Source organism: Thamnophis elegans, chromosome 2 (genome assembly GCF_009769535.1).
Source record: "Thamnophis elegans isolate rThaEle1 chromosome 2, rThaEle1.pri, whole genome shotgun sequence".
Classification (NCBI taxonomy): Eukaryota; Metazoa; Chordata; class Lepidosauria; order Squamata; family Colubridae; genus Thamnophis; species Thamnophis elegans.
The window spans coordinates 102520147-102534970 of record NC_045542.1 but is presented as its reverse complement, the minus strand read 5'-3'; the positions used below and the strand labels follow the sequence as shown (position 1 = coordinate 102534970).

The following is a 14824-nucleotide window of genomic DNA, read 5'->3' as shown; positions in this document are numbered from 1 at the left end:
CAGCGCCTGCGCGATCCTCCAGGAGCAGCTGGAGCATCGCACAGGCGCTAGTACGCATGCGTGCACTGCATGCGTGCACGAGGACGCCGCCGGCCCCATTCCAACCGAACTGGTTGGAACGGGGTAAGAAACCCACCCCTGAAGTGCTATATAAAAAAACTAGAACCAAAAACGTGGATAGCATGGGGATAAGCTCTTGTTCGTACCCCACCTCCAGTGATAAGTTCCCCCCCCCAACCTTGGGGTCCCAAGCCAACTGGCAAAACCAGTCTTTAATATACTTCTGGAAGGGCAGAAAGATGGGAGCAATCATCACCTCAGATGGTGGAAAGTTCCACAAAGCCGGAGCCGCAGCAGAAAAGGCTCTGTTCCTTTACCTCATCAGCCAGAACTATTGCCCAACAGTGTCCACAACAGATACCTTCCAGTGAAGCAAATGGGGTGGGCTAGTCCCTTTGGGGCAAAACAGCTCTTCAGATACCCTGAATATGTTATTAGAAGCAGGTAAAGTTTTCAGATGTCATTTGGTTCCATTGCAACATGACAAACAAGAACCACACAGGGAAATTGATAATTATATTGCAAACTCCTAAAATTCCCATCTGCTCCATTTGAAATTGGTGGGAAACTGGTTGAGCTTCAGAAATGACATGATCTCAAAGGGAAAAAAACCAAAACACCCCGATATAAGAAAAGGTGGCTATAAGGAACCTTGCAGAAATAGAAAGGGGGAAGTAGAAATGTTATTTTTGAGGTGCAGAAGGCAGCGAGCGTGGTCACCTCATGGCTGCTGCTGTGTTGCAATATTTTTGGGGAGAGCTTATTTTTGGTAGAGGGCTTATTTTAGCACATACGCTCAAAAGCCTGATTGGACATTATCCAGGGAGGTCTTATTTGGGGAGAAACAGAGTATATTTAAAACATCAGATATCCCCGGATTCCTTTAATTCTCCTTGATCTCAGATGCCATCTATCCAGTGTATCCCTTCGAAGTAGTCCAGGCAAGAAGCACAAATCATGAGTGCTACTACTTGTATTGTAAGATTACAGGGACAGAATCTGGCAAGTCTGAAAATCCTTCTCCTATCCTTTAGTTTAACATTCCAGAAAACTAGGGAAGGTCCTTTCTAAGATGTTTCCCACACGTTTTTCCTTCAATGGGCTGAGATACCTTTGTCTGTGGTTCTTCCTCCTATCCACTAAAGTCATTCCCATATACCATCACAGATATTCTCTACCAGGTGGGAGCTGAAATTACCACGAGAAGGTAGTTACTACTTTCTGCAAGATGGACAGCATGGTATGTTGATTGCTCAGTCCAGTGGCATTTTAGCTGAAGGATTTCATCATTTCCCCTCCTGCTTTTGAATGTCTATCTGAAATTGCAACAGTGGAAGATACAGTATTCCATGATTTGATGCAAGTTACCGTCACTAGACAAATGACATTCACAACTTTTCCTTCTATTCATTTTTCTTTTTAACTCATGTAGTTAAACATATTTTCCTTCCACATTAGCTTCCTGAATTTCTTACCTGGGGACAGGTGAGAAATCTGTATATATTTTTTCTTATAAAAGCTTGCCGCCTTCCCCCAATAAGGCCTTCCCTTCCTTAATTTTCTACTTTTCCTTGGGGAAATCTCATCTGTTACATCCAAAGACAACAGAGGTTGGAGACCCCTCACTCTTTTTAAGTAGTAGCTAATAGTGAAATCATTGTGGCCGGAGCAAAAGGTCTAGATATTTACTGCTGTGATAGTATTTCTTTCCATAAAAACCGGTGCTGCTGGCAGCAAAGCCTTCATAACTTTGCTTACTAGTCCTTATCTGGATAAAACCCTCTATCTTACTAGGTCATCATCTGGAAGAGGAGAGCTATATTAGAAATGAGTGCAATGCCAGAGGTTTTCTTCATATATCAGAAATATTGTGGCAATCCACCGATTAACCCTTTCTGGTGTAGTTCCCTTCCATCTATCAGTTACCAGTTTTTGAGCTGCCTAGATTATTTTCTTTCATTGTTACCCATGCTGAGCAGAAATTTGCAAGGAGATTATTTGATATAGCAAGAAGCTTGATACAAGCTTGATAGATCTTGTGCATTCACTAAACAGGGGATAGATTAAGTCCATTCTCCTTATTGTAATGCTGAACATGGTTTCAAGACATAGAACTTGATCTACCTTATTTAAGAGAATGCTAAACAGAACGCAGGGTTCAGAGGGCAATTAAGAAAGTGGTAGAGATTTTATCTGCCCAGGGGATAAATCCTCACCAAGTAAGAAACACCAATTTATTGGGGTTTTGCTATTGTCAGCTGTGACTTCATTTAGTAATCAGGAAAGAAATCACTCAACTCCATTTGTTTGAAATCAAGTGTACTTTTACTAATTATAAATGAACAATAGCAAAACTAAGCTGAATCTGGTTAATTAGGCGCGAAAGCTAAGAATATCATGTATAATTCAATCCCCTCCCCTTGGCACCTCAGTCCATAGTCCAATTATAATGCACTGTCAGGTGGGAGATAACTTCAAAAGACATCACCATCACCTGGAATGCCGGACAGTTAACCTTGGCGGGAAACTCCCTTCTTCCACATGCGCAGTAAGATGGTCAGGTCAGCGTCTAGAATCTTCCTTCAGCACATCATGATTCCCCTCCCAAATACCATGACCCCCCCTCCCAGTTACAATGGCGGCCGAAGCAGCAGCAAAGCAGAGACTGACAGCTATTGTTTGTTTGTGTATTGATTGCAAACATTTTGGTATTTTAGAGTAAGGATAATCCCATGTGCAAATGGTAGAATTGACCTTGTAGCTTCTTTCTAGTATCTTTTAATATAATAATTGTATTAAAGATTATAATTATTACAGTAAAAATGAATACAAATAGGAAAAAGGAGAAAGGTTCAGAAAAGAAAGAAAAAAAGAGAAAGAAAAAAGTAAGAAAAAATAAAAATATAGTAAAGAAAAAGAAGAGAGATATATACATATGTGGTCAGTGTTGTACTCTGGATGGCCTAAAAGCCATATCCCAAATGAAATATGACACTGTACTAAAATAGAAAATGCCCTGAAACTTAGTGATAGATAATAAAAGATATGCAATAAGATTTCTGATTGTTTTATACTTTAGCCAATCTACAAAAACCTAGTGGGTGATGTTTAGGAAAACATTTTTTACTTTTTCTTGCTGCCAATGGTTTAGTTATGCTAGATATTCCCCCCTCCCCCCATAGGATGCATGTAGGATTATATGTGAGCCAGGCTATACATCCTTACATTGATACAAAAGCTGGAGGAAGAACTTCAGTTTGGAATTGAAGTCTTAACATTTCTACCCAATGCAGGTGTTAGATTTTCATTTCTTTTTCCCTGGCTCTGATCTCACAGCAAGACTACATTGCACAATTTTCTGTCATAGAGAGATTAGTACAACACAATGACACAGAAGCAGCCAAAACAGATTTATCCGGTGCCGTACAACCAGAAATATTAAAGTCCACCCGAGGATTAGAGGAGCCTGAATTACGAGAGGTCCTTGGCATGCTGCAATCATAAACCATGGATTTTCTTCTACTTTGGAAGAAGAAATATGAAAACAGCATGTTTAAATCTTATATTACATTATCTCCAAGAGCAAAGACATGCAATCTGGAACATTCTGCTATTGGAAAGGTGCATGAATTTCATTAACATATATGTTACAAAAAACACCACCATTGTTTCATACTATCCTTACACTACATGTTCATTTATCAGTTTATATTATCTGCTTTTCATTTTACAGATACTAATTCCAAAATGTGATACAAAATGCTCATAAATATCACATGCCAGGTCCCGATAGATAGATGATTGATAGATAGATAGATAGATAGATAGATAGATAGATAGATAGATAGATAGATAGATAGATAGACAGACAGACAGACAGACACAGACACAGACACAGACACAGACACAGACACAGACACACAGATATAGATATAAGCTTATTTTAGAGACCGATGTAGTCTTGTAGTTAATGCACCAAACTAGAAACCAGGAGACTATGAATTCTAGTTCTGCCTTATGAACAAAGCCATTCAGGTGACATTGGGCCAGTCCTCCATCTCAGCCCTAGGAAGGAGGCAAGGGCCCATCACTTTTGAAATCTGAATAAGAAAACTGTAGAACTAATGTGTCAGACTAATACACTGGAGTTTAGTTGTATAGTTTAGTTTAGGAGAGGCAGGAAGATCTAAAGGCTAAATAATCTGCTTTCCAAGATGCAATGAAGCACTAAGTGTATATATTTAGGAGCTGACATGAAAGAGACAGAGACACAAAATATAACAATCTGAATATATTATGAATTCTTTTATGAAAGTTAATTTTTTTACTGAATGTAGAAGTTCAGCTAACATCCAGCTTTTTGTTAAATAATGAACATCTTCCTACTAATTTGAGATCTCGTTAAATCAAAACATTTTTGTTACCTTTAGTTCTAGCATTCTGGAGAAGAAAGAGAAAATTAGTTTAGTTAAACAGGTTTCCGTCCCTGTGATAGTACCAAAGAATAATTAGTCCGTCTCAGCTCTTTATAGAAAATCTTCACAATGATAAAGCTAGTAATTTTGTAATGCACGAGGTTCTGGTGGAGCATATGTAGTGGGGTATGGATGTACATAGCAATTAAATTTCCAGTTAGTAATAGAAGTCAGTCTAGATTTTGGTCAATATTTAAAGAGATCTAGAATAGATAATTATTAAACATTTAAAAATATTAAAAAGCAGGGGAAATCACTTTAAAAAACACAACCAAGAAGAAACATAGAGTATGAACCTGTCAGAAAAATGAATGTCAACAGGAGAGTCCCATAAAACAGTGGGAACAAACATTCTTGGCACCAGGGACCAGTTCTGTGGAGAGAGGTTTTTCCGTGGACTACAGGGGGTGTGGTTTTGCATGCTGCCTGCATCCCACAGATGGGGCTTCACTTGTTCATGGGGCCTGGTTGCTGGCATGCTGCAGCCCGGTTCCAGTGCACAGACGAGGGGTTGGGGACTTCTGCCATAAAACATACCATTACTTCTGGCAGTTAATGCAAGAGTCTTCTCCTATTTTTATTTCAGTTAAGTAAGCCAAGTTATTGTATGAGTTCTCTAGAATCTGGGGCTACCACTAGAAGAATTCTGCTAGCTGTAGAGGTCAAGTTAACGTATAATACAATTGGCCTCATTAATGCAACTTAATAAATTGAGGATATATGCAGGAAAAGGTACCCCTTTCAATTATATCTGTTCCAAGTGCTGACTGAAACTGTACAGCAAAACACTGTATCCAGATAATGAATTTCATATTTGGCTGCTTTTTTAACCATTTAATTCTCTCATTTGCATGTTGGGGAGTCTTTCTACAGAAATAGCAGCAAAGTTGTTTGCCGCACTGCTGATGACATTGCGCAGCTCTTATCCTTTGATATTTAGGTATTAAGAATAGAAAATTGCAGAGGGAAAATCTACTGAATTGACAGGAAATATGCATAATTGAAACTTCTGATTATATGTAAGCATGTGCCGAGGAAACTTCTGATTTAAAAACTTTGCAAATAAAACCAAAAAAGAGAAAACAATGGCCAAAGAAACTACAGTATTATGATGAATTCTGATATAATGGAGAATCCAGATTTAACATCTAAAATCTTTGTTTCAAGAGACAAATGACAGGAGACTATTCCTTGAGGATACTGACTTCCATCTGTAATGATTCTTCTATGTGGGTACTAATATTGACCTATGTTATAGGACCATTACATTGATTTCTGCAGCAGTGCATATGAAGTCTATTATCTGTATTATTGAAAGTAGGATATGAATAAGAATTGTGTAGAAACTATTTGTATACAAATTATCCATATTCGTGTACAAATAATTGTTATTAGCAATAGCAGTAGCATTTATATAATGATACACAGTGCTTTACAGCCCTCTCTAAGCTAAAGTTCCCCAACATTTCTGCGTTAGTGGCCCCCGGGGGGAGATGGACAGGTGCCTTTATGTGCACATGTACACATGCCAATGGGGCTGCAAGTGTGTGTGGTGCTTGAGGTGATGGCAGTGCCTATGTGGCAATTGTGATGGTAACGCCCACGTGGCACTTGTGGCAAAGGTAATGCCCATGCAGCACTCGCAGCAATGCTAGCGCAAGTGAAGGGTACACACATGCGTGCACTGGCCAGCCATTCACACAACTCAGTAGCCAACAGGCCACAGCCCATTAGTGGGCTGGGCCCACAGGTTGGGGACAGCTGCTGTAAGTGGTTTACAGAGTCAGCATATTTCCCCCAACAATCTGGGTCCTCATTTTACCGACCCCAAAAGGATGGAAGGCTGAGTTAACCTTGAGCCAGCCAGGATCGAACTGCTGACAGTTGGCAGTCAGCAGAATTAGCCTTCAATATTGCATCGCCACTGCTCTATTAGTGTTATTGTTATTCTTGCTATTACTGTATTATTATTGTTGTTATTGTTACAATTATTTTCACTAGGTATTGCTATTCTGCATGGGGTTTGCTAAGGTACTATTGCAAATGTCACTACTAATATCATTGAGAATACTTTTTTTGTCTATTCACATGCTTATTAGGAACTGTCTGTTGCTGTCTGTGATTAAAGTTGACATAGGGGGCAGGCATGCCCTATCTGCTGCTAGATCAATCCACTTGGAAGAGAGCATCCAGAAATATGTCAACTCCTTCTGGTTGGTTCAATCTGTCTTCACAGCTGTGAATTGAGTTGTCTCACTGTCAGCCAAATTTTAGGTCTCACAGTGATGTCTAGGTAAGAGAGCCAGTATATAGCACAGTGGTTAAAGTGTTTGGACAAAGAGCAAGGAGATCATTGTAGCCCTCCCTTGGGCATGGAAGTCAGCTTTGTGACCTTGGGCCAGTCACTCGCTCACAATTCCAATCATCTTTAGGCTCTGCAACAAGCCAGCTGATGAACTAAATCCTCTCTGCATCATGCACTGATAGCTTCACTGTAAGAGCCAAGTAAGTGCAGTGCAAAAACAAGCAGGCTCTGCAGCCATGTAAGACAGACTATTATGTACAACAACAGTGATGCCGTGGGTATAACTAGAAAAAGAGTAGAAACTAGTGTTGAGATAGGAAGCATATTGTCTGTGTTGTACATTTTGGAAGGCATTGTTGCCTGTTATCTACATCTATATAGCTATCTATATATCTCTGTATCTACTGCTAAAATTCTCATTGTCATGATCTTGAACTGGGAAAAATGGCACATCATAGGACAATATTTTTTTTAATTAGGTTGCCTCAAATGGACTATCTTGCAGAATGCCTCTAAAATCTGGGACCCATGACTCCTGAGGGAATGAAATTTGGGGGAGTGGTGGCTGCTTCAGTACTACTGGCTACTACTGCATTGTTGGGCTGATGCTGCGGTCACAAGAATCTCATTTTTAATGTTCCATGACAGTTTCCCAGCCAATCGCAGGGAAGGGAAGGGAAGGGAAAGGAAGGGAAGGAAGGAAGAAAAATTTCAGACATTCTCTACCAGCTTCTCATTAGAAAACTCAATAGGAAGCAAACAGGAAGTCATAATTTGCTCCAAGTCCCATTGTTTGGTTTTTTTGCTCATCCCTGGTCATCATCTCTTAAATGATGACCTCACGGGGCACAGGTTGTCTAGTAATAGAAATGGCTCCTTGAACATGGGCATGATCTGAGAGGGAACACATAGATTGTGTGCTTCTTATAGAATGAGATGCATTCCATCTGAAATGTATTCCCCATTCATTAGTCTTTTAAGAAGTTAATTCTCTGTCCATGTAACTTTAAAGTTCCCAAGGACTCCACCCCTTTGCAGGATAAAAGACAGAGCTGTAAAGAAATGACTTGGAAAACATGTTCTTAGCAGCCCCACTGCCGTTTCTTGGTTTACAGGAGAAGAAAAGCACCTCTATTCAATCTAACTCATTTCTCCCACACTTTATATGTGTGGCCCATAATCCCAAGGGTTTAAATAGGCTGAAGCATGCAGTTCTTGACATGTTTTAAATATAATTTTCTGCATATTCTGGAATCTCCAAAGTGTGTTACAATCCTTGCAACGTGACCAGATGCAGAAGAACATCCTTTTTCTAATAGGTCAACTGAGAATTTCAGGACCACTGATGGATGCCCTTGGATCCGTGGCGGTCCTGAGCGAGCTGCAAAGGACAGCACGCTACCACTGCAGCTTCAGTCTCACTCCATACTTGTCAGTAGAATGCAAACTCTGAGTGCCCTTTAATTACCCCTTTTGATAGAATAGAGCATTATATTTTGACAGCATTGCTGCTCTCTGAATTGCTGGTCCCTTTATGAATTTTATCAGCTGCTGGGTATCCTAGCATAGAAGAGAAATTGGAGCACAGATTTCTATGCAAATAGTTTCTAAATACTGCATATTTAATGGCATGCAGTTCTTCTTTGGAATTATGAATTCAGTCCCTAGTATTTCATTGTCTGTTTAGATGTTCTGGGTAAAAGGAAGGACAATGTCTAAAATCACCACTGTTAGTACACATTCTTCCTTAAGGACTAAGAATATATTCCATGCTTCGCATACATTCATTGAATCATAATTAGGAGGAAGGATATTATAAACTACTCATATGACCTTTGGAAATGTAGTCCTTGAATTCAGCATATTTGTAATGAGGTAGGGAAAGATTTAGGAGTCTTCCTGGAATTACAACTCCTGGTAAGGGACATGCCCAAGAGTCATTTTGTCCAGCTTCGGCTGCTTTGCCAATTGTGATCCGAGCTGGATGAGAAGACTCTGATAATTGTGAAGTGCCCTGATCACACATAAACTACATCCCTATTCCACTATTTGGAATTTCCACTGGTGGGTGAAAACAACTACAACCAATGTGATAGGCACTGCATCGAATTTCCAACAGGCTTTGAGGAACAATTCAAAATATTGATTTTAACATATGTGGGATGGCTTCCTCCTTATTGGGCCAACCCATTCATCGTTTTCATGCCCAGTGAGGAATTCTTCCCCATAAATGTGAAGGTGGAAAATTATAATAGTGTTGTTTTTTTCTTGCCTGCGAGAGGAAATGCTTCTTCTGGGAGACAGAGTTGGAATTCACTAGTGGGACATCAGAATAGAACTTTTTCAAAAGGTCTTCAGGGTTCCCATATTGGCTTCTTTAGTTATTGGTTTATGTTACTGTTTGCTCTTTGTAATTTAGTGGATTTAGTTGCATCTGCTTACAAATCACTGTGAGTCATCAATGTGCAAACATAATAAATAAAATAAACAAGTCAAAGGCTTTTGCAAATCTTTCAACCTTAACACTATCCTCTCTCAATTTAAATGTTGCAAGAATATGTATTAAAATACAAATATTTTTAAATACCCTCATTTAAAATACATATTTCAATGTGAATTCTGAAGTAGATATCTTTCAAATATATGAATATATTCAGATATATGAATGATGAGGAAACATCGAAGAGCAGAATTATGAAAGAAAAAAGAGATGGCATGAAGTGGAAGTAGAATCATCTGTTCACAGGACAGCTCTCCAAAGAGAGGGAAGAATTGTTAATAGCATTTTTATCACCATTGTTCAGGCTCAGAAAAGATGTTATTGGTTTTGGTTTTAAGCTAGTCCCATCGCAACCTCCTCTCATTCTTGCTGCAGTTTTTTTTTTAAAAAAGGCAAACGATGAATGAAAGCTGGCCTTCTGGGAGTAAAATCAAAATTTGTTCATTTTATTTTAAATAGCCCATTCATTTTTTTAGTTTGATTATGTAGATCGTACACATGGATTAACAATGGTATGCCTTTGAATTTAGCTGCCAATTATTTTGCATGCTTTTATTTAGTAATTTGTTCTATGGGATTTCTTAAGCCATCCGAATTGACCTGTATAGATATGTCACTATAATGTGGCTTCTTTCTATCATGCCTTGTTTTGTGTATCTAGCTATTATGGTTTGTAAATCATTTATATATTTAAACATTTTATATGTGGCTTTCAAGAATAGGATAGGATAGAACAGGACTGGATAATTCTTATTGGGCAAGTGTGATTGGACACTCAAGGAATTTGTCTCCAGTGCATAAGTTATCAGTGCACATGCAAGCAACAAGTGATAAATCATGGTCATAATCATCATAAAAATACATTACCATAAATCATAAAGTACAACATTCAGTGATAGTCATAGGATACTAAATAAAAGCAATAAACATAAATCATAAAAATCTTGTTTACACTTATTTTCACTTAAAAGTAATAGATTACAACAAAATAGCTTCTAAACATAGAATAGCCTTTCTGGTCTATGGGAACCTTAGTTCAGCCATCTCTCTCAATGTACTGTCACCAAGCATTTTTCTTTTGGAACTGATCATGCTGTTCATACAGCTACTGAGTCAATACGCATCTTTCGTGGCAATCATACTCTCAAAAGCTCTGGTGTTTCTACTGATACATATCTAAATGACATATATACCTGATACAGATCAAAAGAAACATGGAGTGTCCCTAGTTTAGTCTAATGAACTATTCAACAGACTATGAAAAGTCAGAAGGGTGAGTGGCGGGGCCTGACGTCGCTACAACACGACATGCAATCTTGGGGCTCCAGGATTGCTGTCGATATCTCTGTTGCTGGACAATCCTTTAGGATCTAAACCATTCTGAAGGAATGGTGATAGAGAAGGGCACGTCCTGCTGATCTCAGGGGCATCACAAAGCCTATGATTGAAGAAAAAGTGGTGGAGTTGCAGCTACCCCTGGGGAATCTCCTGCCAGACATATGTCCCAGCATTGTTCCTTCACCCCATCAATAAAATCCAATCACAACTCAGCCCACTATCAGCCTGCCTCAAAAGACTCCCAAAGTTTTGTGATAATTCTCCAGAAACCCATAATCCTATATAATATTTGGTCCCAACTAATATTTAGGAATCCTTTAATGATGAAAAATCTTCCTGGATCCTGCACTGTATTTATCACCCTATTTCTTTTAATCTACAGGAGGAAGATATTGAATACTATGACTCCAAGGCTGATACAGAATATGTAAGTATCTTCTAGTTGCATTGCTTTTGTTCTACATAGTAATAGATTCAGTATTAATTTCTGTAGGGCTTTCTTTGCTACAGTTGTTCAAAGTTTACATTCATTTAATGGGCTTAAGATGGTGAAAAAGTAAGTTGTGGAGCTGCAAACCTCCAGCTCTTCTTCATCCATTGGTAATGGAAAGGAAGTTGTAAACATTTAACTACATTTCAACAAGGAGAAATTTCAAAGAACAGAAGTAGGACAAAAAATTGCTCATCAGTCTTGGTGATTTCAGGGAGTTGCGTTGGAGAAGAGAAAAAGGATATATAAGTGTAAGTTTTGTTACATTTTGAAATGGATTCACAGTTTTATTTCATGGTTTAAATTCTCATTGCTTCCTTGCTTGGTTAGTTGAGGTTTTTTATTTTGTTGGTTTTGGTTTTGATTTTTTTTTTGTCGCTCTCTCTCTCTATTCTCCAGCTCAGAAGTGCTAAAATCTTCCCATGTAGTTTTATCAAGTATCATAACAATAAATTTATTTTCCAGGATAAGGAATGCTGAAATAGGACAAATTTAAGCATAGAATATCATAGTGAAACCTTAAGAAAAGAAATGGTGCAGAGTGAGAAGACAAGTTTTAGGTGCTAAAACAAAACCATCTATCATTGTCAGTTGATTGAAAATATATACTGTCATTGTTGCTTACATCAAATACTGAATTCACCCTGAAGTCCTGTATCTGGGAATAAATCCAGCATTCCCTAAAAAGACTTGCTTTTAACAATGAAAGTTACTATGAAGCTCCAAGAGTTTTATATTTATATGAGTTCATGTATATAAAACTGCTAACTTTCAGTTATCCAAAAATACCCCATCTTCTTCCTTCATAATTAAAATATAAATTTAGAAGCTGGTGACTACTTGTCCATTCATTACCATAAGCTAGATATATCTGTTTTCTATCTCCTTGAGTGCTAAAGAGATACTGTGGAAATACGTTTGGTCTCCTGCAAATGTTTGTCATGTAATTGTCTCATCTACCCTCTCTTCTCTCACTAAGCTTGCCAAAAGTATTATCTATCAAAAAAAAAAAGAGAGAGAGAGATGGATATTTGAGGAGTCCTTGCTGCTCTCTGAGCTTGGTTGTTTTCTTGCAGACATTTCATTACCCAAACTGGATTTCTCATTTCAACCAGGAGCTACAAATATTCTCCTTTATTAGATGGATCTTTATACAAGTGGTTAATTAATTAGATATTTTCACAAAGTTTGCACCAGGTTACATTTCCTGGGATACGGTGAAGCTACAATGATATATTACAAACTGTTACAGAATGACAGAGTTGAAGAAACCTTGGAGGTCTTCTAGTCCAACCTCCTGCTCAAACAATAAATGCTATACCATTTCAGACAAATGGTTGTCCAATCTCTTCTTCAAATATATCTTATTCGATCCAGTCTCTCTAATGTGTGTGCTTATAATTAGTGTTGACTCCTGTCCACCACCTGGATTAGTCCCTGCAATTTTCTTGGCGAGTTTTTGGGAAGTTATTTGCCATTTCCTGCTTTCTAGAGCTGGCTTAAGGTCACCCAACTGGCTTTGTACCCAAGGCAGGACTAGAACTCATTGTGTCCAATTTCCAGCCTGGTGCCTTAACCATTATATAATTACATAACAATACATAATAATGAGCTGTCCATTGTTATGTGTTCTTGGCAGTTTAGATATACTTCCTTTATTTACATGGAGATTCTAAAACAGCATTCCCAGTCTGGGCAATTTTTAGATATGCAGATTTCAAATATCACAATTTTCAATAATGGCCAACCTAACTGAGGAATCCTAGGAACTGAAGTCCATGTATCTAGAGGATACTCATGGGAGACATCCCTAAAAATTGAGAGGTGACTCTAAAAGTTTTGGTTCCAAGTGCTGAGATACTGGTAGGCCCCACTCCATGCTCACTTCATAATACCGACAAACTATCAAACAAAGACTGAAGAAGCCAGGTGCACTTTGCTAGAGAAAGTCATTTTGCTTCTTGGGTAAGTTTCTAAAATTAAAGCTAGCATCTGAAATTCAAATGAAGAGCAAACATCTAATTAGAGACAGAATCTAATTCTCTACCCTCCTCCCAGCACAGCCATCCTGTAATTCTGGCAATCAGAACATTAAGTATAAACTAGAGAGCTTCAGTTCCCCAAGGAAATAGGCCTTTGCTAGTTACTACGTGCAATGTGAACACTTGGAACGGATGTTGCTCAAAATTACTCCCAAGTATCCACTCCTGGCTTAACTCACTCCAGAACTGACTGCATTTGATTGGCTATAGAGTGCTTTTGGAATAGTTCAAATCTTTCAGGGCAGAGGAAAAAAAGAATTCGTATGCAAAAGCAGGAACAGAGGTTGTCATTGCCAGCTTGGTGAGAAGGTGCAAATCACTGATCTCTTTATTTGAGAAAGCTGCTGTCCTTAAGCTTCATAATGTTAGTGGAAGACTAACAGGGGATTCCTATAGTTCACAAACTGGACTATAAACTAACATTATTCATCCAGTTATATGTCTGTCATGATTGAGTTGGTATCCGTTCTTTATGTACAATGGATTCCTTCCCAGATTTGTTTCATTTATGTTTTTACAAATGAAAAATGTGGAGTCCTAGATAGTAGGAATCCAAAAATGTGGAACCCTAGACAGTAAAGAAAGGTTCATAGAAAACATAGTTGCAAAAACTGATGTCACCCTATAACCAGAGGACATATTCTACATGTCCAATTTGGTAATTATAGACAAGGAACAGATTTGAACACCAACTCAAACACAGACTGAAATTTGAATGATCGGCCCATTTTCTTAGGAGAACAATGAAGCTAGGTTATAAAACGGAATCATGTGTTCTCAGATTTCTACCAAAAAGGGTCATAGCTGATAACTGCAGTGGTATAGAAGATTAATGCTAAAGTTACTGTTATGGGCTAAATAACCCCAGCTCTGCCCCAAATTAAGGGTTTTATGGGATCATAAAAAGGGAGTCAGATATGTTTTATACTAGAGTTGGATATTGTCTCAAAGCTGTATAACAGAGATACCTACAGAAGTTAATTATTAAGTTTCTTTCACAAACCTAAATATAAGGAGAGTGAAAAGATGGGTGAGAGACAAGGCAATCTTTTATCTAAACTTCTTATTCACTTCCTAAAATTTGACCAAGTCTCTCTCTCCCCCCACCCTATTTTACCATTCCTCTTATTAAAAACTCACCTGTGCAAGGGAATCTAACACTATCTTCTAAGTAAGAAACCTCCTTCCTCTGAAAACAATCTCATCTTCTCTGTTCGTTCTCATCCACTTTCTTCATTATGATTTTTCCCCTCTCATTTGTGTTCAGCCTTGCTTGAATTCCTCAGCCGATGACTGTGCCTTGGAATGCAAAACCTGTAGCATGCCAGACCAAAGTTGTTACTCCTGCTACTACTACTACTACTACTGTTCGTCTAATTTGCTTCCTCCATCCCTCTCTCCTTCTATGTTTTCGCACAAAGATGTGCATAATCATTAGCAGTTTAGAACACATGGCAATAAATCTCTATTCTTGGCGTGCCTGTTCCCTTGCTGTTGAAAATTTATGAAGCTATAAAGGGCAAAAAATGTAAGCGTTCCTAGAGAAACACCGCTTGCAGTTGATTGGTTTAATAATAAATGGATTTCTAAGGTCAGCCAACATTATTGATATAA

At 38.3% G+C, this 14824-nt stretch overlaps 1 protein-coding gene across 1 annotated transcript in view; it reads left to right on the top strand.

Annotated features, from left to right (window-relative positions):
* Positions 1-14824, top strand: part of CACNA2D2 (calcium voltage-gated channel auxiliary subunit alpha2delta 2) — a 583233-nt gene that overhangs the window by 361343 nt on the left and 207066 nt on the right. Inside the window, exon 5 of the mRNA XM_032210871.1 lies at positions 11061-11105. Within this exon, the coding sequence (XP_032066762.1) occupies positions 11061-11105 (45 nt within the window). The remainder of the gene's footprint in view (positions 1-11060; positions 11106-14824) is intronic.